General features: G+C 47.6%; 1 protein-coding gene across 12 annotated transcripts in view; it reads right to left on the reverse strand.

The window, feature by feature from the left end:
- Positions 1-22,525, reverse strand: part of LRRFIP2 (LRR binding FLII interacting protein 2) — a 148,390-nt gene that overhangs the window by 42,488 nt on the left and 83,377 nt on the right. For 6 of the 12 annotated variants that reach the window (XM_073678302.1, XM_073678300.1, XM_073678301.1 and 3 more), the window contains exons 7-10: positions 22,372-22,422; positions 11,355-11,396; positions 3,863-3,925; positions 1,224-1,298 (exon numbers count right to left, since the gene is read on the reverse strand). The exons of the other annotated variants lie outside the window; for them this stretch is intronic. In XM_073678302.1, the coding sequence (XP_073534403.1) occupies positions 1,224-1,298; positions 3,863-3,925; positions 11,355-11,396; positions 22,372-22,422 (231 nt within the window). The remainder of the gene's footprint in view (positions 1-1,223; positions 1,299-3,862; positions 3,926-11,354; positions 11,397-22,371; positions 22,423-22,525) is intronic. 12 annotated transcript variants of the gene reach the window in all.

Below are 22,525 nucleotides of genomic sequence, written 5' to 3' on the forward strand. Positions count from 1 at the left end.
CCCGTGGTTACGCTCTGCTCTGCTTGTTCACCGCACCCGCGGTTCCGCTCTGCTCTGCTTGTTCACCGCACCCGTGGCTCTGCTCTGCTTGTTCACCGCACCTGCGGTTTTGCTCCGCTCTGCTTGTTCACCGCACCTGCAGTTTTGCTCCGCTCTGCTTGTTCACCGCACCTGCGGTTTTGCTCCGCTCTGCTTGTTCACCGCACCTGCGGTTTTGCTCCGCTCTGCTTGTTCACCGCACCTGCGGTTTTGCTCCACTCTGCTTGTTCACCGCACCTGCGGTTTTGATCCGCTCTGCTTGTTCACCGCACCTGCAGTTTTGATCCGCGCTGCTTGTTCACGGCACCTGCGGTTTTGATCCGCGCTGCTTGTTCACCCCATCTGCGGTTTCGCCCTGCTCTGCTGTCCACCGCACCCGCGGCTCCGTTCCCGTGTCCCAGTCTGTACTGGGTCCTATCCTGGCTGCATTCCTACCTGCCAGTACCCGCCTGTCTGCATACCAGCCGTGTCTGCCAGTGCCCACCTGTCTGCATTCCAGCCGTGCCTGCCAGTCCCCTCTTGTCTGCATACCAGCTGTGCCTGCCAATACCCACCTGTCTTCATACCAGACGTGCCAGCCAGTACTCACCTGTCTGTTTGCCAGCCTAACCTGCCTGTTTCTGCATTCCCATGTGTGGGTCAACAACTGTGACCGGGGTCTGTCCTGGAGTAGCACCTGGTCCCTCTGCTCGGTTCCTCCCTGGTTCACGGAGTCGACTGAGCCGCCGTGTGACCTTGGTCGGACCGAGTTGATACTTAGTTACGCCCCTCCACGCACTCCTATGTTCATGGTCCAGTGTGATCACTAATCACGCTCATGCCAGTCAGTCCGGGCGCGAGCGTAACACTTTATACAGGACAGAAAATATCGGCAGGCATAACAACAAACACATGGAAACACATAAGTAACTAGTTTCCCTTTCTCTGCATTCCTGGAACAAACATGTTTTGCAACAATCAGTTCTTTAAACCAGCCCCACTTTAAGGAGAAGCAATCCCAGCATTTCCTGTCTCCAGTCATCTGGCTGTAAAAGGTTCCTCCTGCTTCACCATCTGCAGTCACATCTGCAGGCCTTGTATGGCAATACCAGCATCCTATCTATAGCTTACATCTCACTGCTTAATCTAACAAAGTGCACCTTAGTGGTCACAGCACACAAGACCAAGCAAACAAAGAGACAGACCCGTGTGTGGTAGGTGGAGAGGGGCTTGCTAGATATAAGGCTGCTATAGTTTCTCTGATCATGATAAAGTCCACTCTGTAAAAGGCACAAAACAGATCATATTACACATTGCAGAAAGTATTTCCTCATTTAGTAGAATTCAGCACACTTTAGATAAGTGATAGAAAACGTAAATTATGCTGTTATAGTAGTGTGTGCCTGTTGGATTCAGCAATGCTGGCACTGCTAAGGAACGTGACCTTCCAGTAGAAGCAATACATAGCATCTTCATACAGAAATATATCAGCCATTAAAATTAGAAAAGTCCAAAAGCACAAGCTTTCATTTCTCTCCCTCTCAGGCAAATCAATCTAAAAACATAAACCTTATTGCACTTCTGATTCCAAACTATAGTCTTTGTCTGTGCTTTTGTAGCATCCTTATAAAAATTGTTTTCAAAGCTATATATACTAAGAAAACTATTTGTTTTTGAGGCTTCAAAAGAAAAACAACTGTGCAATCTACTATTTAGTGTCTACAGCTATAATGGTGACCAATGTGTCTCTATGGTAACAAACGTCAGCCTTTGTGTAGTCGGACACTGCAGCTAGCAAGCAAGAAGTAGCAGACGTATGGATGACCGCATGACTGTTTTGGGGTATGGCGGAGATATACAGGTTTGCATAGAAGCTGTGGATACATTTTTTAATTTAAAACAATTCGAAATGTTGCTTAGTTTTTTCAGATTTTCAAAAGATTAGGAAAAAGGGGAAAAAAATAAAATAATTAGCTGAGCAAAATTTGGTCTAAATTAATTAAGTCAACCAAAAGGTGCAGTAGGAAAAAGTGTCTCAGGTCTTGCATGTGTCAAAACTATAAAACAGCGATGCCACAGGGATAAATTTGGCACTTCTGCTTGTCTGGCCTAATTTTAATCCAGAAATAACTGTACAAAAGTGGTACAACTGTGTAAGATAAATATGGCGCTTGACAGCTGCATAGGTATTATTGGCCATTCAACGGCACTTTTTCAGTTGCAAACTAAAATCTTCCCCTAACACAAAAGTGTCGTCCTACGATGCATCACAGCTATTGATTGGAGGCAGTGTATACCACTACTGTCACATCTGGCTGTGTAAACCTCAACCATGAACATGCGCTTCATTAGAATTACAGTACAGACCAAAAGTTTGGACACACCTTCTCATTTAAAGATTTTTCTGTATTTTCATGACTGAAAATTGTACATTCACACTGAAGGCATCAAAACTATGAATTAACACATGTGGAATTATATACTTAACAAAAAAGTGTGAAACAACTGAAAATATGTCTTATATTCTAGATTCTTCAAAGTAGCCACCTTTTGCTTTGATGACTGCTTTGCACACTCTTGGCATTCTCTTGATGAGCCTCAAGAGGTAGTCACTGGAAATGGTCTTCCAACAATGTTGAAGGAGTTCCCAGAGATGCTTAGCACTTGTTGGCCCTTTTGCCTTCACTCTGCGGTCCAGCTCACCCCAAACCATCTCGATTGGGTTCAGGGCTGGTGACTGTGGAGGCTAGGTCATCTGGCGTAGCACCCCATCACTCTCCTTAGTCAAATAGCCCTTACACAGCCTGGAGGTGTGTTAGGGGTCATTGTCCTGCTGAAAAATAAATGATGGTCCAACTAAACGCAAACCGGATGAAATAGCATGCCGCTGCAAGATGCTGTGGTAGCCATGCTGGTTCAGTATGCCTTTAATTTTGAATAAATCCCCAACAGTGTCACCAGCAAAGCACCCCCACACCATCACACCTCCTCCTCCATGCTTCACGGTGGGAACCAGGCATGTAGAGTCCATCCGCTCACCTTTTCGGCGTCGCACAAAGACACGGTGGTTGGAACCAAAGATCTCAAATTTGGACTCATCGGACCAAAGCACAGATTTCCACTGGTCTAATGTCTATTCCTTGTGTTCTTTATCGCAAACAAGTCTCTTCTGCTTGGTGCATGTCCTTAGCAGTGGTTTCCTAGCAGCTATTTTACCATGAAGGCCTGCTGCACAAAGTCTCCTCTTAACAGTTGTTGTAGAGATGTGTCTGCTAGAACTCTGTGTGGCATTGACCTGGTCTCTGATCTGAGCTGCTGTTAACAAATTCTAACAGTCTATTCAGTGGGACTATCAGCTGTGTATCCACCAGACTTCTGCACAACACAACTGATGGTCCCAACCCCATTTATAAGGCAAGAAATCCCACTTATTAAACCTGACAGAGCACACCTGTGAAGTGAAAACCATTTCCGGTGACTACCTCTTGAAGCTCATCAAGAGAATGCCACGAGTGTGCAAAGCAGTCATCAAAGCAAAAGGTGGCTACTTTGAAGAACCTAGAATATAAGACATATTTTCAGTTGTTTCACACTTTTTTGTTAAGTATATAATTCCACATGTGTTAATTCATAGTTTTGATGCCTTCAGTGCGAATGTACAATTTTCATAGTCATGAAAATACAGAAAAATCTTTAAATGAGGTGTGTCCAAACTTTTGGTCTGTACTGTAATCTTTAGAACTACACTGCTGTCGTTTCACAACATAAGAAGCAGGGATGGTTGCTGGCAAGTAAATCACAGCTGATATTCACTGCAACTATGGTTAGCATGTTCTGTACTAACCAGTAAGTCTTTACTGGACATAGAGGATTTATTCTTGCTTCCATAAGAGTTGTATGTATGGTTCTGTGAAAAAAATAACTAAACACATTACAATGAGAGTGCGGCTTCCATAATAAACAAATGTTGCTCAAAATTATGAGCTATCAAACAGGCAGGATACCAAGCAATCAAGTGTATACACTCTGATGTATAAATATCAAAGCAACAACATACACAAAAAAATGAGAAAATAATTATGGTCACTGAAAAGACTCAAAGATAACGTCACACATAATATCCTGCACAGCCTCCAATAAATAAAAAAAATTCCAACACTCAAAAAGAATTTGGTATTAAGGTCACTAAGACAATTTGTCAATGAATTACAGATACAGAGCTACCTGAAGTAGTAATAGCCCCGTACTCATTTATAACACATATGCAAATTGTCTCTTCAGAGATGAAGAGGAATTATACTCCAGTACCCCCTATTGTAATTAGCAATTCTAAAAGTCAATATGGACCCTTTAACAAGTCTTGCCACATGACTTACCATATAAGCCAAACCAGACACTATTTGGAGATATATGTTTTGGGGTGTTTGCCCTTAATCAGTGCAAAGCACTAATTAGGCTGGATGAGAGGCCCCTAAAGCGTAAAGTCTCTACTTGTGCACAGTGACATGCCAGTGTGAGAAGTCTTATAGGTCATGTAGTGTGACGCGCCCCCTGGGACATATTCCTTTTTGAGGGGAATACCCGGCACCGGATCAGATGGGGGGGGGTTGTAGTCTCCGAGCGGCTGTGACCCGGCCCGTGCCCAGGGCGTCAAGCTCAGTGTTTGGCAGTCCTTACTGATGTTATTAAGAGTTCTTTTGTGTCGACTACGCCACCCGTTGTGATGCGGTCACTGTGGCCGCCGCTGCAGCAGGGTCCGCTGAGGCTGATGGTGGGTGCGCAGCTTGGTGGGATAACCCCCAACGGGAGGGGTATAGCCTCAGGGAGGACAGGTGCAGAGGATGGGGGTTGTGGTGGTGTAGTGCAGCCGGCAATAAAGACAGAGTCGGGTTGTGCAGTTAAGGGTGTTTACTTACTGCAGATGTTGTACTGGTCACTCCAGCTGCGAGTGACCACCCGAGCCGTGCTGCGTCCACCAGGTCCTGGATCCAGCCAACCCCCAAACAAGTCCGGAGCGTGGCCCTGAGCTCTCCTTCTGTCCCGTTCTCTGGCCGTCCCCACCAGTGATCCACCTAGGTCCAGCTCCCTCGGGCCTTCTGTTGGGACACCCTTGGCCTTGGGTTCCCTGACCCTTCATGTGGTGTGCCTTCGGGGTGGATGTGATGGGTGACCGTGGCAAACGCTGCCCACGATCTCCGGTCTCTGGCTAGGGTGTGTTTTCTGCCCCCACCAGCTTGGGTTCCGGTACCCTGTGCCGACTCCTCACCCGGTGCTTTAATTTGGGTTCTTGGGTCCTCTCTGTTTTCCCCTCTGGGTACTCCTTCTCTGCTCCTCTCTCACTCAGGGTCTCTCTTCTCCCTTGCTGCAGGCTGACTTCCTCTCTGCTTGCTGTCTGCTCCTCTGCAGCTGTCTTGCTGTCTCCAACTGACTTGTTCTCTGCATCTGACCCTGTTCTTAGTTGGTGCCCACCTTATATACACCCTCTATGTGTGAGCTCAGGTGACCAGCACCCAATGAGCTCCTATCTTTACCCAGGCTGCTCCCCCTATCTGCCCCTACACTACATGGGATGTACCACCCCCCCTCCCACTCCAGCCAGGAACAGACTCGGTCGTACCTGCACATTTCTAAGTGGGAGTACCGTTGGTCTGTTCCCCGGAAATGGGATGTGTGTAGTGCATGCAGCCTACCGAGCTCAGTTCCACTCTCCATCCTTACCCGGGAGTGGAATATCACACCTCTGGTTGAGGTGCAATACCCCTGTAGCAGCCAAATCCTCAGGGTGCTACATTCCCCCCTGGTAAATCACAGCACGTCCTCGGGCTGTAAGACATAAACACCAAACATACATTTTTTTTTTTTTTTCATAAACATATAAAACAACATATATTAGCAAATAAAACATTCTCGTCGCCTCTGGCTCCTCCTCCGGTCACTGTGCAACGTGTGACCGGGTAAAGTGCGACAGTCTCTCTGGAAAACTGGTTTCCCTATAAAACCAGTAGGGGGCGCTTTAGGAAGCGCAACTATATACAGGGGAAGTTGGCCGCTCTCAGTCCTCGGCCAGGTAAAGGGAAGGGAATGGCTGCTCACAGTCCTCAGCCTGGTATGGATTACGGAATAACGGGTAAAAAGTTCACTCATGCTGGTCCCAACGGGGACTATATATATGTAGCAACAGTTTCTTTGGTACCCGGTCGGGTAACTATTTACATCTACTGCTCTGCCGCACTCAACGGCGTCTTCCTCCTGCTCTTTGCTTATAGCTGGTTGTAACTTCAGACCCGTCCGGGTCCTCTTGCTCCTCCTCCTCGCACCGCAACTCCTCCTCCGTCAGGCGGTGTACGTGGAGGGCATAAGGTCCTTTGGCACACTTGTGCCGGGTAAAGGTGACCTCGTCTCCGATGTAGAGGTCACGACCTCTGTGCCCCTCCGGCAGATGGGACTCCACGTCTCTGCGCGTGACAAAGACGTCGCCGGGGGTGTTGTTGTCTCGGATGAAGCCCCACCCATGCTGCTGGTTGAACTTGATCACTGTCCCGATGGTGCGGGGACAATGTGCTGCACGGGGGTCCCTCCTGGTCCGGCTCTTCTGCTCGGCGCTCCTTATTTGGGCCTGTTGTTCCCGGACCCGCCTCTCTCTCCGCTCCCTCGCGAACTCTTCGAGCTGCTGTCGGCAACACTCAGCGCGCTCTGCTGCAGCTGCCCTAGTTTCCTGAGTGAACCCCATTAGATCTTCTCCGGTGGGGTCCCACTCAAACTGTGCTTCCGCTAGCGGGGGCGAGATCCGTGCCACGGGCTTCGGAGCCGGAATCAGGGGTTCATCCAGGGGTCTTAGTTTCTGCTGCCGTTCCAGCTCATGGTATCCTTCGGGCCAGATGAAGGGCCGCCCGTCCGGCCATGTGAGCTGGCTGAACAAGTCCTCCCCCAGGTGTGGCACCCTTGGTTTTACGGGTGCGGGCGCGGTGGTGGTGGCGCCCGGGTTGCCCAGGCCTTGCGGCCAGGCCTGGGGCACCTGGAAGGTGAAGGGCACCGTTAGGACGGCGGCGCCCTGGGCTACCTGGCCTTGCGGCCAGGCCGGAGGCTCCGCGGAGGTAGGGGGCGCTGTTGGTGATGCGGCGCCCGGGGGTACTAGGCCTTGCGACCAGGCTGGTGGTGTTTCCTGCTTTGTCACGCTCCGGGTCGAGGCGCGTGACGTCACAGGGGTCGCTTCGGCGGCTTCCGGTCGGGGCCTAGTCCATAGCGGTGACATGGCGGCTACGGGCACAGCAGGGGGACTTTCGGGCTCTGCGACGGGGAGCTGGGGCAGGTGGGCGGTTTCTCGGCTTGGGGTATAGGCGTCCCCTTTACCTGCCTCCATGCGTTCGGCTCCCTTCTCGGCGCCGTCTTCAGCCTTTGGTCCTCCCGCGCCATCCTCAGAGGCGGTCTGTTTCCTCTTCCAGGGTAGCGTGCTCCGTTGACTGGTCTCAGCTTGCTGGGCCATCTCCCGGCTCCATTCCGCCAATATCTCGCGCTGTACCCGGGCCATCCTCCGTGCGAGGCCCTCCAGGGCAGTCTGTGCACATTCCCGGTCTCGGGGGAGCTGTGCAAGGACCTCCACTAGGCCTAGTGGGGTCGTGGTTTCTAGCAGGCTCCTGACCAACGGGTCGGTGCTGCTCTGCTCTTCTTCCAGCAGGCTCCTGGCCAGCGGGCCGGTGCTGCTCTGCTCTCCTTCCTCGGTCTCTAGCAGACTCCTGGCCAGCGGGCCGGTGCTGTTCTGCTTTCTCTCCATATCCGGGTAAGCTCCTCCGCTACTCCTCGTTAGACTTCTTGCCTCCGGGTGCGCTCGCTCCAGACTGCTCCAGGCGGCACCCATCTTCGTTCTTTTCTTTCGTCTCCTCCCACTTAGAGGGCGGTCCCGGGGCAACTCGGTGACTGTCAGCTCCAGGGGTAGTTCTTTCACGCTGACAGACACCTCCAGCATCACAGTCTCTGTTGGTGGGGGCGGTTTCCACTTTTGGCGCCATTTTCTGTCCTGGCCCACGATGGGAGGCGGCCTCCTGCCCTCCTTTGGCACGCCCATAATGGCGTCCGCTGCTCTTCCAAGGCGGGAAATCTGCGGATTTGGAGGGAAGCGTCGCCCAGTGGCGGGAAACTCTGCAGATGGCGGGAACAAGCTGGAAATGGCGGACAATCGGCGGGAAACGACTGGTGATGGGGTCCGATGGCGGGGACCCTCCGGAACCGGCAGGAGACTTCTTTCTGAGGTAAACTTGCACTTTTCTTCAGGCACGCAGTACCCGGGTGTTGCGGGCACGTAATCCTGCCGACTACGCCAAAGTTGACGCGCCCCCTGGGACATATTCCTTTTTGAGGGGAATACCCGGCACCGGATCAGATGGGGGGGGGTTGTAGTCTCCGAGCGGCTGTGACCCGGCCCGTGCCCAGGGCGTCAAGCTCAGTGTTTGGCAGTCCTTACTGATGTTATTAAGAGTTCTTTTGTGTCGACTACGCCACCCGTTGTGATGCGGTCACTGTGGCCGCCGCTGCAGCAGGGTCCGCTGAGGCTGATGGTGGGTGCGCAGCTTGGTGGGATAACCCCCAACGGGAGGGGTATAGCCTCAGGGAGGACAGGTGCAGAGGATGGGGGTTGTGGTGGTGTAGTGCAGCCGGCAATAAAGACAGAGTCGGGTTGTGCAGTTAAGGGTGTTTACTTACTGCAGATGTTGTACTGGTCACTCCAGCTGCGAGTGACCACCCGAGCCGTGCTGCGTCCACCAGGTCCTGGATCCAGCCAACCCCCAAACAAGTCCGGAGCGTGGCCCTGAGCTCTCCTTCTGTCCCGTTCTCTGGCCGTCCCCACCAGTGATCCACCTAGGTCCAGCTCCCTCGGGCCTTCTGTTGGGACACCCTTGGCCTTGGGTTCCCTGACCCTTCATGTGGTGTGCCTTCGGGGTGGATGTGATGGGTGACCGTGGCAAACGCTGCCCACGATCTCCGGTCTCTGGCTAGGGTGTGTTTTCTGCCCCCACCAGCTTGGGTTCCGGTACCCTGTGCCGACTCCTCACCCGGTGCTTTAATTTGGGTTCTTGGGTCCTCTCTGTTTTCCCCTCTGGGTACTCCTTCTCTGCTCCTCTCTCACTCAGGGTCTCTCTTCTCCCTTGCTGCAGGCTGACTTCCTCTCTGCTTGCTGTCTGCTCCTCTGCAGCTGTCTTGCTGTCTCCAACTGACTTGTTCTCTGCATCTGACCCTGTTCTTAGTTGGTGCCCACCTTATATACACCCTCTATGTGTGAGCTCAGGTGACCAGCACCCAATGAGCTCCTATCTTTACCCAGGCTGCTCCCCCTATCTGCCCCTACACTACATGGGATGTACCACCCCCCCTCCCACTCCAGCCAGGAACAGACTCGGTCGTACCTGCACATTTCTAAGTGGGAGTACCGTTGGTCTGTTCCCCGGAAATGGGATGTGTGTAGTGCATGCAGCCTACCGAGCTCAGTTCCACTCTCCATCCTTACCCGGGAGTGGAATATCACACCTCTGGTTGAGGTGCAATACCCCTGTAGCAGCCGAATCCTCAGGGTGCTACATAGTGCGCCTCTGGGAAATGAACTATGGAAATTGCTTCTGAAGGTAGGAAAAAGGCTTGAACTCTAGTGCCACCTATTGTATGTACAATCCAAAAAATGTAATATTGACCCGTCACATGACTTAAATCCCCATTAGAGGCCTTTCATCCAGCCAAATCAGACCTCTTGCTTAGCACTGATGAGGGGCAAACACCTTAAAACATATGTCTCTAAATCAGGGATTTCAAACTCAAATACAGAGATCCAAAATTAAAAAAAAACTTGGACAAAGTCGTGGGTCAACCCTGATATTTATTTAAAAAAAAACTACAATTGAGGACTTTTTTCCTTATCAAATATAATGATGAAACTTTTCATATGGAAACAAACTTAAAGGGGATGTCCCAGGAATAAAGTACATTTCAATTATTACAGTGGTGGCCAAAAGTATTGTGGAGAGATCTCAAAATGGCAGTTTGGAGAAGACACCCTTCAAATATCAGGGACCTGGAGCAGTTTGCCAAAGAAGAATGGTCTACAATTCCAGCAGAGCATTGTAAGAAACTCATTGATGGTTACCGGATGCAGTTGTTCGCAGTTATTTTGGCTAAAGGTTGTGCAACCAAGTATTAGGCTGAGGGTGCCAATACTTTTGTCTGGCCCATTTTTGGAGTTTTGTGTGAAATTATCAATGATTTGATTTTTGCTTCATTCTCTTTTGTGCTTTTTCCTTGCAAGCAAATTAAATGAAGATAATAAGACCAAAGAATTTGTGATTGCAATCATTTTCAGGAAGAAACTGAGTATTATCTGACAGAATTGCAGGGGTGCCAATACTTTTGGCCACCACTGTATATCTTCGAATAAAATTAGCACATAATCACAAATTGGGCATACGGCAATAATATATGTTATGTAAGAGCAGCAAAAAGCATATGGCCCAATGGCCTAATTTAAATATGTAATAAAGGATAACAACTTGAATAAATAAAACAGATATTAAAGGATGATGCCAATAAAAGTGCCATCAAACATAGTATGATTTCCCCACAGTCATTTCCTCTACAAGCACGGTATGATGACACTACTGTACCCCCCCAACAAAGTATGGTGACCCATCACAGTATGATGTCACAACTGTGATCTCCACACAGACCTCCACATGGTATAATGGGACACACACACAGTGCTCCATAACAGTATCAAGGCCCCCATATAGTGCTCCATAACAGTATCAAGGCCCCCATATAGTGCTCCATACAGTGTAATGGCCCCCATATAGTCCTCCATACAGAATAATGGCCCCCACATAGTTCTCCATACAGTATAATGGCCCCAAGTAGTCCCCGGCGCTGCGGGCCAAATATAATCACCCTAGGGGCCAGATCTGGCCCGCAGCCCAGAGTTTGACGTGTGCTCTAAGTAGAATGTCTGGTTTGGCTTTTATCCTGTCATGTGGCAAGGCTTGTTAACAGATTGACATTGACTTTTAGGATTGCTAATTATAATAGTTGGCATTAGAGTTCAAGTCCTCTTCCTCTCTGAATTTGCATATTTAATTTCCCAGAGGATCACTGCATGGCCCTACAAGTCCCTTCACATCAGCATGTCACGCTCTACAAGAAGAGATGATACCCAACAGATGCCCCATCTATAATACAGAATGCCAAATCTCTAGTGATAGGCACAATAGCTAAAACAAAACTACAGTTAGTGATAAGAGCACAATGAAAAAATGTTTAGTGTAAGGTTGATGTCACACTTTACACATAATCTCATTACATACAGAGTGAATGCTTCTCCTGGATGAATCCTTGGGCAAATCATACTGAAATCCAAATAAGACAAGACAATAATAGTAAGTAACATTGATAGAAATATGATTGGAAATGGTATAGAGTATGGCAGATGCATCTGCTGAATTCTAGTTTTAGAATATCACCATTTTAGGAATACAGCCCATGCACTAGATCATATCTTGTTAAAAGAGGCCCCCTGCAGAAACGGAAGTCTGCTTCTATATTCTGTAAAGCTAGCATTCAAATTGCCATTTACTGGGCTGCGGTCAAAGAAAATTAAGTTCTGCTGTTCATCTGATTTCAGACACGGCCAAAAGTTTTGAGACTGACACAAATTTTGATGTTCACAAAGCTTGCCGCTTCAGTGTTTTTAGATCTTTTAGACAGATGTTTCTATGGCAACTGAAGATTACACGGAGTTTATGCAAAAGAATCAATATTTACAGTGTTGTACCTTAATTTTCAAGACTTCTGTAGTTTGCCCTGTGTTTGCTTTATATCAGCTTCTGGGCCAAATAATGTCTGGTGACAACCCAGACTTTTCCTTGTGACAGGGTGCTCCATCATGCTGGGAAAATAAGCACTGTTCATCGCCTAATCACTCCTGGATTTTTGGGTGAAGTTGCTTTTGGAGGATGTTTAGATACCATTCTATATTAATAACAGCTTTCCTAGGCAAAATTGTGAGTGAAGCCATTCCACTGGATAAAATGCAACCCCATACATGAATGGTCTCATGATTAGTGTTGAGCATTCCGATACTGAAATATCGGGTATCGGCCGATATTCACTGTATCGGAATTCCGATACTTAATTCCGATACTTTTATAATATCGAATACCGGAATCGGAAGTTCCCATAATGCCTGCGCTCTGCAGTGTCTGTGAAGGATGACAAGCTGGATGGCAGCGCTCAGCTGCGATCCAGCTTGTCATCAGAATGCCATCCCAGCGTGGGAGAATTCTCCTGACTGTTTAAAAGCCGGCGCGCGGTAAAAAGCCGCCGGCTTTTAAACAATCACGCAGCCCCATACTGCTTCCCCGCAGCCTCCCACCCCGATCCTCCGCTCCCCTCGCCACCTCCAATCCCAATCGTAAATTAGGACCGGGCGGGGAGTGCAGCACCAAGGAGCGAAGGACCCGGGCGGGGAAGCCGGCAGTGAAAAGACTTCACCGCCGGCTTTCCCGTTCTGTGCTGCGCTTTCCCGCCGGTTATTTCAAATGAACAGCTGAGGTATCAGGTGATGCCGATCAGCTGTTAATTTGAAGTAGCCGCGGTGCCCTCAGAGGGTTCATGTGAGTTCATGCTTGACTGCATGAACTCACATCAACTTTCCCACGGCCGCACAGGTCAGCCACTCCTCCCAAACCCGTCATGATTAGTGTGTGCGGGGTGTGTGTGCGGGGTGTGTGTGTGTGTGCGGGGTGTGTGTGTGTGTGCGGGGTGTGTGTGTGTGTGCGGGGTGTGTGTGTGTGCGGGGTGTGTGTGTGCGGGTGTGTGTGCGGGGTGTCTGTGCGTGCAGGCAGACATAGGCCGATGTGACACTACTACTCCCATCGGCCTATGTCTGTCCCCCGTCCACTCCTGCCAGCAGGATCAGCTCGATGGGAGCAGTAGTTCCCATCAGCCTGATCCTGCTATTTAAATTGCCCTACTGTGTCCCCAATAAATTTTAAATACATGTCATTGGTGGCCAGTGGTTACCTAAAAGAAATTAGTTCATACATTACCTGTCCCCGCCGATCGCCACCTAAAATAAAGTAAAAAATAAAAAACTACACCTATACTCACCTAGACACCTAATTCCCCGAAGCCATCGATCTCCTGTAATAAAATATAAAATAATAAACCACAACCTTATCCTTACCCCTCCGTAGCAGTCCACGAGTGTCCCACGAAGATCTCCAGTTCAGAGCAGCCACATAGAATGTGACCGCTCTGAACCGCTGCCGCCGCTAGAATGACGGGGCCGTAAGGGTTCACCGGAGTTCAGGCAGCGCTGCTCCGGTTAGCTCCTTTACGGCACTGCTGTATCGTGAGAAATTCCCACGGTACAGCACTGCCGTAAAGGAGGTCTCCGGAGCTGCGCTGCCTGAATGCACTCCGGTGACCTCAGTCAGTGGCTCCCGCTGCCGGGAGCGGACGTGTTCCCGGCAGCGTGAGCTTACAGCAGCCATGCACAGCTGTCACCATCTCCAGATGTGACAGCTGTGCATGGGAGATGAGCGCAGGAACGTGGACAGGTAACTATTTTTTTTTTAGTAAACTAAGAATTAAATAAAATGGTGTTTTATTTCAAATAAATTTTTTTTTTCTGGGTGTAGTGTGTTTTTTCTTTTTAACACTTTGTAGGTTAGTAATGGGGGTGTCATATAGACGGCCATCATTACTAACTTGGGCTTCATGGCAGCTGGCGCTGACATGAACCCCACCACTATTACCCCCTGCCACCGCACCAGGGCAGCGTGGAAGAGCGAGGCTAAGTGCCAGAATTGGCGCATCCTATGGATGCGCCATTTCTGGGGCGGCTGACGGCTGGTGTTTCTAGCCTGGGAGGGGGCCAATATTCATGGCACCCTTCCTGAGCTATTAATATCAGCCCCCAGCTGTCTGCCTAGCCTTTGCTAGCTATTAAAATAGGGGGGACCCCATGTCATTTTTTTTGGGGGGGTCCCCCATTTTAATAGCTAGTAAAGGCTAGGTATTCAGCTGGGGGCTGATATTAGTAGCCTGGGAAGCTCCGTGGGTTTTACCCCCTTCCCAGGCTTCAAACATCTGCCCCAGCCGTCTGCTTAACCTCCGCTAGAGACTAAAATTAGGGGGGCCCCCACGTCATTTTTTTGGGGGGGGGTCCTCCATTTTAATAGCTAGTAAAGGCTAGGTATTCAGCTGGGGGCTGATATTAGTAGCCTGGGAAGCTCCGTGGGTATTACCCCCTTCCCAGGCTTCAAACATCTGCCCCAGCTGTCTGCTTAACCTCCGCTAGAGACTAAAATTATGGGGGATCCCACGCCATTTTTTTTTAAAATAAATCCTTTATTTTAACACTAAATGACATTTGAGGACTTAATAAAGATGCAGTCCCTAAATTATTATTTATTTTTTAATAAATTTTTCCCAAAACTTTTGACGTGGGCTTCGCCATATTTTTGTATGCCAGCCAGGTACAGCATCCAGCTTCTATGAACACGCCATTTTCCGGGGCGGCCGCGGACTGCAATTTTCAGCGGGGGGGGGGGGGGGGGGCAGAAAGCTTGGGCCTCCCTGCGCTGCAGATTCCATCCCCCAGCTGCCTAGTTATACCTGGCTGGACACAAAAATAGGGAGAAGCTCCACGTTTTTTTTTTTTTAATTATTTCATGAAATTCATGGAATAATTAAGAAAAAAAGGGCTTCCCTATATTGTTGTGTCCGGCTAGGTACAAATAGGCAGCTGGTGGTTGGGGGCAGCCCGTTCCTGCCTGCTGTACCTGGCTGGACACAAATATAGTGTGAAGCCCCACGTCAATTTTTTTTTAATTATTTCAGGAAATTCATGAAATAATTAAAAAAAAAAATGTGTGGCGCTTCGCCCTATTTTTGTGTCCAGCCAGGTACAACTAGGCAGCTGGGGGCTGGAATCTGCAGCGCAGGGAGACCCAAGCTTTCTGGGCCCCACCCGCTGCAAATTGCAGTCCGCAGCCGCCCCGGAAAATGGCGCGTTCATAGAAGCGCCATCTTCTGGCGCTGTACCCAACTCATCCAGGGCCCTGGTGCGGTGGCTCACTGGGTAATAAAGGGGTTAAGGCCAGCTTGGCATTATCAGCTGGCCCTAAGCCCGAAATTCATGGGGTCACGCCAATATTAGACATGACCGCCATGAATTTCTAGTAAAGTATTTAAAAAAAACACAAACACCCAGAAAAAAGTCCTTTAATTGAAATAAAGACACAATTCTTTATTGTTCTAAATTAAACCATACTTACCGCCACGCCCATTCCAGCTGAAGCAAACGATCTCCTGCAATAAAAGTAAAATAATAAAGCAACCTCATCCTTACCTTTCCATGGTTCCCAGGACAGCTTCAGCTCTGCTACATCGAGATGACAGGCTGGACCGCAGCAGAACGCTGCCATCCAGCCTGTCATCCCGCGGACACTGAGAAGCGCAGGCATGCTTGCGCTCCTCAGTGTCTCTCTGTGACGTCATCCAGATGAGCCGAGGTCATGTCCAATGAACTCAGCTCACCTCATGCACGTCACTGACAGCGTGGGAAAATTCTCCTGCACTCAGCGCTTCAGCGTGAGAATTCTCCCACGCTGTCAGTGACGTGCATGAGGTGCGCCGAGTTCATTGGACATGACCTCACCTCATGCACGTCACTGACAGCGTGGGAAAATTCTCACGCTGAAGCGCTGAGTGCAGGAGAATTCTCCCACGCTGTCAGTGACGTACATGAGGTGAGCCGAGTTCATTGTCGGCTCATCTGGATGCCGTCACAGCCAGACACTGAGGAGTGGAAGTATGCCTGCGCTTCTCAGTGTCTGCGGGATGACAGGCTGGATGGCAGCGTTCTGCTGCGGTCCAGCCTGTCATCTCGATGTAGCAGAGCTGGAGCCGTCGTGGGAGCCATGGAAAGGTAAGGATGAGGTTGCTTTATTATTTTTCTTTTATTGCAGGAGATCGTTGGCTTCAGCTGGAATGGGCGTGACTGTAAGTATGGTTTAATTTAGAACAATAAAGAATTGTGTGTTTATTTCAATTAAAGGACTTTTTTCTGGGTGTTTGTGTTTTTTTTAAATACTTTACTAGAAATTCATGGTGGTCATGTCTAATATTGGCGTGACCCCATGAATTTCGGGCTTAGGGCCAGCTGATAATGCCAAGCTGGCCTTAACCCCTTTATTACCCAGTGAGCCACCGCACCAGGGCCCTGGATGAGTTGGGTACAGCGCCAGAAGATGGCGCTTCTATGAATGCGCCATTTTCCGGGGCGGCTGCGGACTGCAATTTGCAGCGGGTGGGGTCCAGAAAGCTTGGGCCTCCCTGCGCTGCAGATTCCAGCCCCCAGCTGCCTAGTTGTACCTGGCTGGACACAAAAATAGGGCGAAGCTCCACGTTTTTTTTTTTTAAATTCATGAAATTCATGGAATAATTAAGAAAAAAAGGGCTTCCCTATATTGTTGTGTCCGGCCAGGTACAAATAGGCAGCTGGTGGTTGGGGGCAGCCCGTTCCTGCCTGCTGTACCTGACTGGACACAAATATAGGGCGAAGCCCCACATCAATTTTTTTAAATTATTTCATGAATTTCCTGAAATGATTTAAAAAAAATTGACGTGGGGCTTCGCACTATATTTGTGTCCAGCCAGGTACAGCAGGCAGGAACGGGCTGCCCCCAACCACCAGCTGCCTATTTGTACCTGGTTGGACACAACAATATAGGGAAGCCCTTTTTTTCTTAATTATTTCATGAATTTCATGAAATAATTAAAAAAAAAAAAAATACGTGAAGCTTCTCCCTATTTTTGTGTCCAGCCAGGTACAACTAGGCAGCTGGGGGATGGAATCTGCAGCGCAGGGTGGCCCAAGCTTTCTGCCCCCCGCTGAAAATTGCAGTCCGCAGCCACCCCGGAAAATGGCTGGATGCTGTACCTGGCTGGCATACAAAAATATGGCGAAGCCCACGTCAAAAGTTTTGGGAAAAATTAATTAAAAAATAAATAATAATTTAGGGACTGCATCTTTATTAACTCCTCAAATGTCATTTAGTGTTAAAATAAAGGATTTATTTTAAAAAAAATTGACGTGGGGCTTCGCCCTATATTTGTGTCCAGCCAGGTACAGCAGGCAGGAATGGGCTGCCCCCAACCACCAGCTGCCTATTTGTACCTGGTTGGACACAACAATATAGGGAAGCCCTTTTTTTCTTAATTATTCCATGAATTGCATGAAATAATTAAAAAAAAAAAATGCGTGGGGCTTCGCCCTATTTTTGTGCCCAGCCAGGTACAACTAGGCAGCTGGGAGCTGGAATCCGCAGCGCAGGGAGACCCAAGCTTTCTGGGCCACCCCCGCTGCAAATTGCAGTCCGCAGCCGCCCCAGAAAATGGCGCGTTCATAGAAGCGCCATCTTCTGGCGCTGTACCCAACTCATCCAGGGCCCTGGTGCGGTGGCTCACTGGGTAATAAAGGGGTTAAGGCCAGCTTGGCATTATCAGCTGGCCCTAAGCCCAAAATTCATGGGGTCACGCCAATATTAGACATGACCACCATGAATTTCTAGTAAAGTATTTAAAAAAACACAACACCCAGAAAAAAGTCCTTTAATTGAAATAAACACACAATTCTTTATTGTTCTAAATTAAACCATACTTACCACCACGCCCATTCCAGCTGAAGCCAACGATCTCCTGCAATAAAAGTAAAATAATAAAGCAACATCATCCTTACCTTTCCATGGCTCCCACGACAGCTTCAGCTCTGCTACATCGAGATGACAGGCTGGACCGCAGCAGAACGCTGCCATCCATCCTGTCATCCCGCAGACACTGAGAAGCGCAGGCATACTTCCACTCCTCAGTGTCTGGCTGTGACGGCATCCAGATGAGCCGAGGTCATGTCCAATGAACTCAGCTCACCTCATGTACGTCACTGACAGCGTGGGAAAATTCTCCTGCACTCAGCGCTTCAGCGTGAGAATTTTCCCACGCTGTCAGTGACGTGCATGAGGTGAGCTGAGTTCATTGGACATGACCTCACCTCATGTATGTCACTGACAGCGTGGGAGAATTCTCACGCTGAAGCGCTGAGTGCAGGAGAATTTTCCCACGCTGTCAGTGACGTGCATGAGGTGAGCTGAGTTCATTGGACATGAACTCGGCTCATCTGGATGACGTCACAGAGAGACACTGAGGAGCGCAAGCATGCCTGCGCTTCTCAGTGTCTGCGGGATGACAGGCTGGATGGCAGCTTTCTGCTGCGGTCCAGCCTGTCATCTCGATGTAGCAGAGCTGGAGCTGTCCTGGGAACCATCGAAAGGTAAGGATGAGGTTGCTTTATTATTTTTCTTTTATTGCAGGAGATCGTTGGCTTCAGCTGGAATGGGCGTGATGGTAAGTATGGTTTAATTTAGAACAATAAAGAATTGTGTCTTTATTTCAATTAAAGGACTTTACTCTGGGTGTTTGTGTTTTCTTTTAACTTTGACTATGGGGTTAGTAATGGGGGTGTCTTATAGACGCCTCTCCATTACTAACCTGGGCTTGATGTCAGCTGGCATTATAAGCTGACATCAACCCCAACCCTATTACCCCCTGCCACCGCACCAGGGCAGCGTGGAAGAGCGAGGCTAAGTGCCAGAATTGGCGCATCCTATGGATGCGCCATTTCTGGGGCGGCTGACGGCTGGTGTTTCTAGCCTGGGAGGGGGCCAATATTCATGGCACCCTTCCTGGGCTATTAATATCAGCCCCCAGCTGTCTGCCTAGCCTGTGCTAGCTATTAAATTAGGGGGGACCCCACGTTATTTTTTTGGGGGGGTTCCCCCATTTTAATAGCTAGTAAAGGCTAGGTATTCAGCTGGGGGCTGATATTAGTAGCCTGGGAAGCTCCGTGGGTATTACCCCCTTCCCAGGCTTCAAACATTTGCCCCAGCTGTCTGCTTAACCTCCGCTAGAGCCTAAAATTAAGGGGAACCCCACGCCAATTTTTTTTTAAATAAATCCTTTATTTTAACACTACATGACAAGTACAGTAATCAACACTGTCACTGTACTTCATATATATGTGACTGACATGTTTCGATCTATCTAATCTATGTGTGATTCTCTATTCCTTCTATTCTAAATTGTCGGGTACAGATGCTGAATTGCCGGCCGGCTTTCTTAAAGAGACGGTGCATGAAAACACTATTATTTTTTTAAATAAATCCTTTACACTAAATGACAAGTACAGTAAGCAACACTGTCACTGTACTTCATATATATGTGACTGACATGTTTCTATCTATCTAATCTATGTGTGAAGCTCTATTCTTTCTGTTATAAATTGTCGGGTACCGCTGCTGAATTGCCGGCCGGCTTTTTTAAAGAGACGGTGCACGAAAACACTAATATTTTTTTTTAATAAATCCTTTACACTAAATGACAAGTACAGTAAGCAACACTGTCACTGTACTTCATATATATGTGACTGACATGTTTCTATCTATCTAATCTATGTGTGATTCTCTATTCTGTCTGTTATAAATTGTCGGGTACAGATGCTGAATTGCCGGCCGGCTTTTTTAAAGAGACGGTGCACGAAAACACTAATATTTTTTTTAATAAATCCTTTACACTAAATGACAAGTACAGTAAGCAACACAGTCACTGTACTTCATATATATGTGACTGACATGTTTCTATCTATCTAATCTATGTGTGAAGCTCTATTCTTTCTGTTGTAAATTGTCGGGTACCGGTGTATGCCGCTGATGAATTGCCGGCTTTTCATGTCATTCTACATTATTCTTAGTTGTTTTACTTCATGTAGAATTAACCTACAAGGAAAGAAAGGGTTTATTTTCATTCCGATATTTGTGTCCCATTGACTTGCATTGGTTTCCGGTATCGGAATCGGCGATATCCGATACTTTTTGGGTATCGGCCCGATCCAATCCGATACGATATTTCCTGATATCGGAAGGTATCGCTCAACACTACTCATGATGCTTTACTTCCAGATGTCTTAACCAGTCTGAAGGGATCTTCATAAAATAAAATGACATTACCCTAGTCCTCTGCAGCCCAATCCCTGTGCTTCCCCCCCCGCAGGATATCAGTCTGTACTTGATGTTTTTCTTGGAGAGAAGTGTCTTCTTTGCTTTTCTTCTTGACACGAGGCCTGTCTCCAAAAGCCTTGATTTTGCATGTGGCTGCACTGACGTCTACCTGCTGCCATCCCTGATTAAGCTCTGCATTGGTGTTGAATTAATCCTCTTTAGGATATGGTCCTGGCACATGCTAGACTTTCTTTGGCACCTTAAAGCCACCTTCTCAGCAAATAAACCTATCTTGGAGGTGCCTGATGATCCAATAAATGGTTGATTTAGGTGTAATCTTACAAGCAGCAATGGCATTGCCTGTAAAGTCATTTTGATGCAAAGCAATGATGATTGCACATTTCATTGGAGGCAACCATTGTTAACAGAAGAAGAAAATAATTTCAAACACCGGCCCCTATTAAAGCAACCAGTTTGCTCATGTAATTCAGTCTGCCTGACAGTGATACAAGTGGTCTTGTCCTTGTTAACACTCTCTCCTGAACTAACCAGAAGATCAGCAAAATTATGTAACCAGGCCATTTTGTGGTGGGGCTAAATTTCAGTGGAAATAGGATTTTGGTGATTAAGTTAATTTTCATTCCAAGGAATGACTTTTCAATTCATTTAATCATTCTTCATAACAATCTATAGAGTCAACGCATATTGCCATCATAACAAATGAAGCAACAAACTTTGTGTCAGTCTCAAAACGTTTGGACTTGACTCTACATAAAGACATCTTCAAACAGTTTATAGTGAACAGAACCAAACTACAACTAAATGAGTCTCTAACAATACCGGCACAGATCTACAACTGGCTAGAAACATAGTGATCAGGAAACCCGAAACAGGACACACCCTGTTATCCGTCATCCACCAGAAGTAAATGCACATGAGTAAGCACTGGCACAAAGCTGCACATTATCAGCCTCATGAGTCAGTGAGAAGGCTCCTATTCTAGTTTTAATTGAGGGGGCAGCCTCCCCCTCCACGGCTTGTCATCAGCTCCGTCTATTTCCAAGTTCTCCAAGACATTTTCTGCACGGATGCAGAACTCAACAGAACCAACTAAGTGTATACTCAGACGTTTCCACAAGGACTATAAGGCCGGAAACACACAAGCTGTAGTCATACACATTTTTCTGCTAAATATCGGAATGGAGACAAATGTGAGGAGAATCCTAGCAATTATTTTGGTTATACTCCTGTGCAGCTCTGGCCATTACTATCTTGGTGCATTTACAACATAAATCTACGAACAGTTAATACACTGCTTAAATGACATAACCTGCTTGGTGTTTAGTCAATTAGATTTTATTATGCATAATATTTGCATAATTTCCAAGCAGAGTGTATAAGCAGTAAGACAGTAAGACATGTCAATGGAGTTTTCTTATTAATGTGCAGATAAATATTCATATAAGAGCCTTTACTGGGATGAGTGTGGCTACACTTGCGCTGCTCATCTGTCTCCTGGAAAACTTATGTCAGCATGTACAAAAAGCTGGTGTATGTAATGTGATGTTACAGATAGCTATGGCAATGATCATTAGCACTTTGGAGCTATTGTGTCCATTATCAATAAAAAGCATAGAAATTGCCATAGACAGGGCCAGTTTGTGATAAATGCAACTGCGAGATTCGAGCTTTGGGCTCCCATACACATTAGATACAAGTTGGCTGAATCCACTGATTTCGGGCACTATTGGCCAACCATTCATTATCTATGGGGACCTTACAACTCTCCCCCCAAAATAAATTATGCCAGGGGACATAAGGATCAGGAAGTTAGAATTAAATCACTCAATACTTTTGTTCGCGGGGAGATAAGCCACTTCTAGACCATTCGAGCAGTGTCCCTCTCATAGACCACAGGAACACAGAGTGTTCTTGTGTATTGGGGAGTTGGAAGTGATAGCTGTCAACCGAACAATCACTCGGCCAACAGCTAGCTAATGTGTATGGCCACTTTTACAATTTCCCATTCCTGCTTCTACTGGAAGCAACTCAGGCAGAAGTATACTTGGGAATTGCTGATAATGCCACTTTCCAGTATACAGAACAAGGTTCACTAAAAGAAAGCATCCATATGGATACTGTTACACTATAAGCCATGTATGCACAATAGTGGTCTATTGTTTGTTACAAAAATTAATAACACAATAACAGGCAAGCAGGATCTGTGATGTCTGACATGCAGGAAAACTATAGGTTTACATACAGATGATCCATGTCTGCTTGACCTCGAAGATCTATCTTTCAGTATATCAGCCTTCATATGGCAATTGAAGAAGATATGATGGATAAAGTAAATATCAAAAACAAGTAAATACAGTAAAATGTAAGCCACACCAAGTGCAAACATGTTAGCTATG

The sequence above is a fragment of the Phyllobates terribilis genome, unplaced genomic scaffold, assembly GCF_046119375.1.
Source record: "Phyllobates terribilis strain yellow unplaced genomic scaffold, ASM4611937v1 Scaffold_4__5_contigs__length_816908805, whole genome shotgun sequence".
Taxonomy (NCBI): Eukaryota; Metazoa; Chordata; class Amphibia; order Anura; family Dendrobatidae; genus Phyllobates; species Phyllobates terribilis.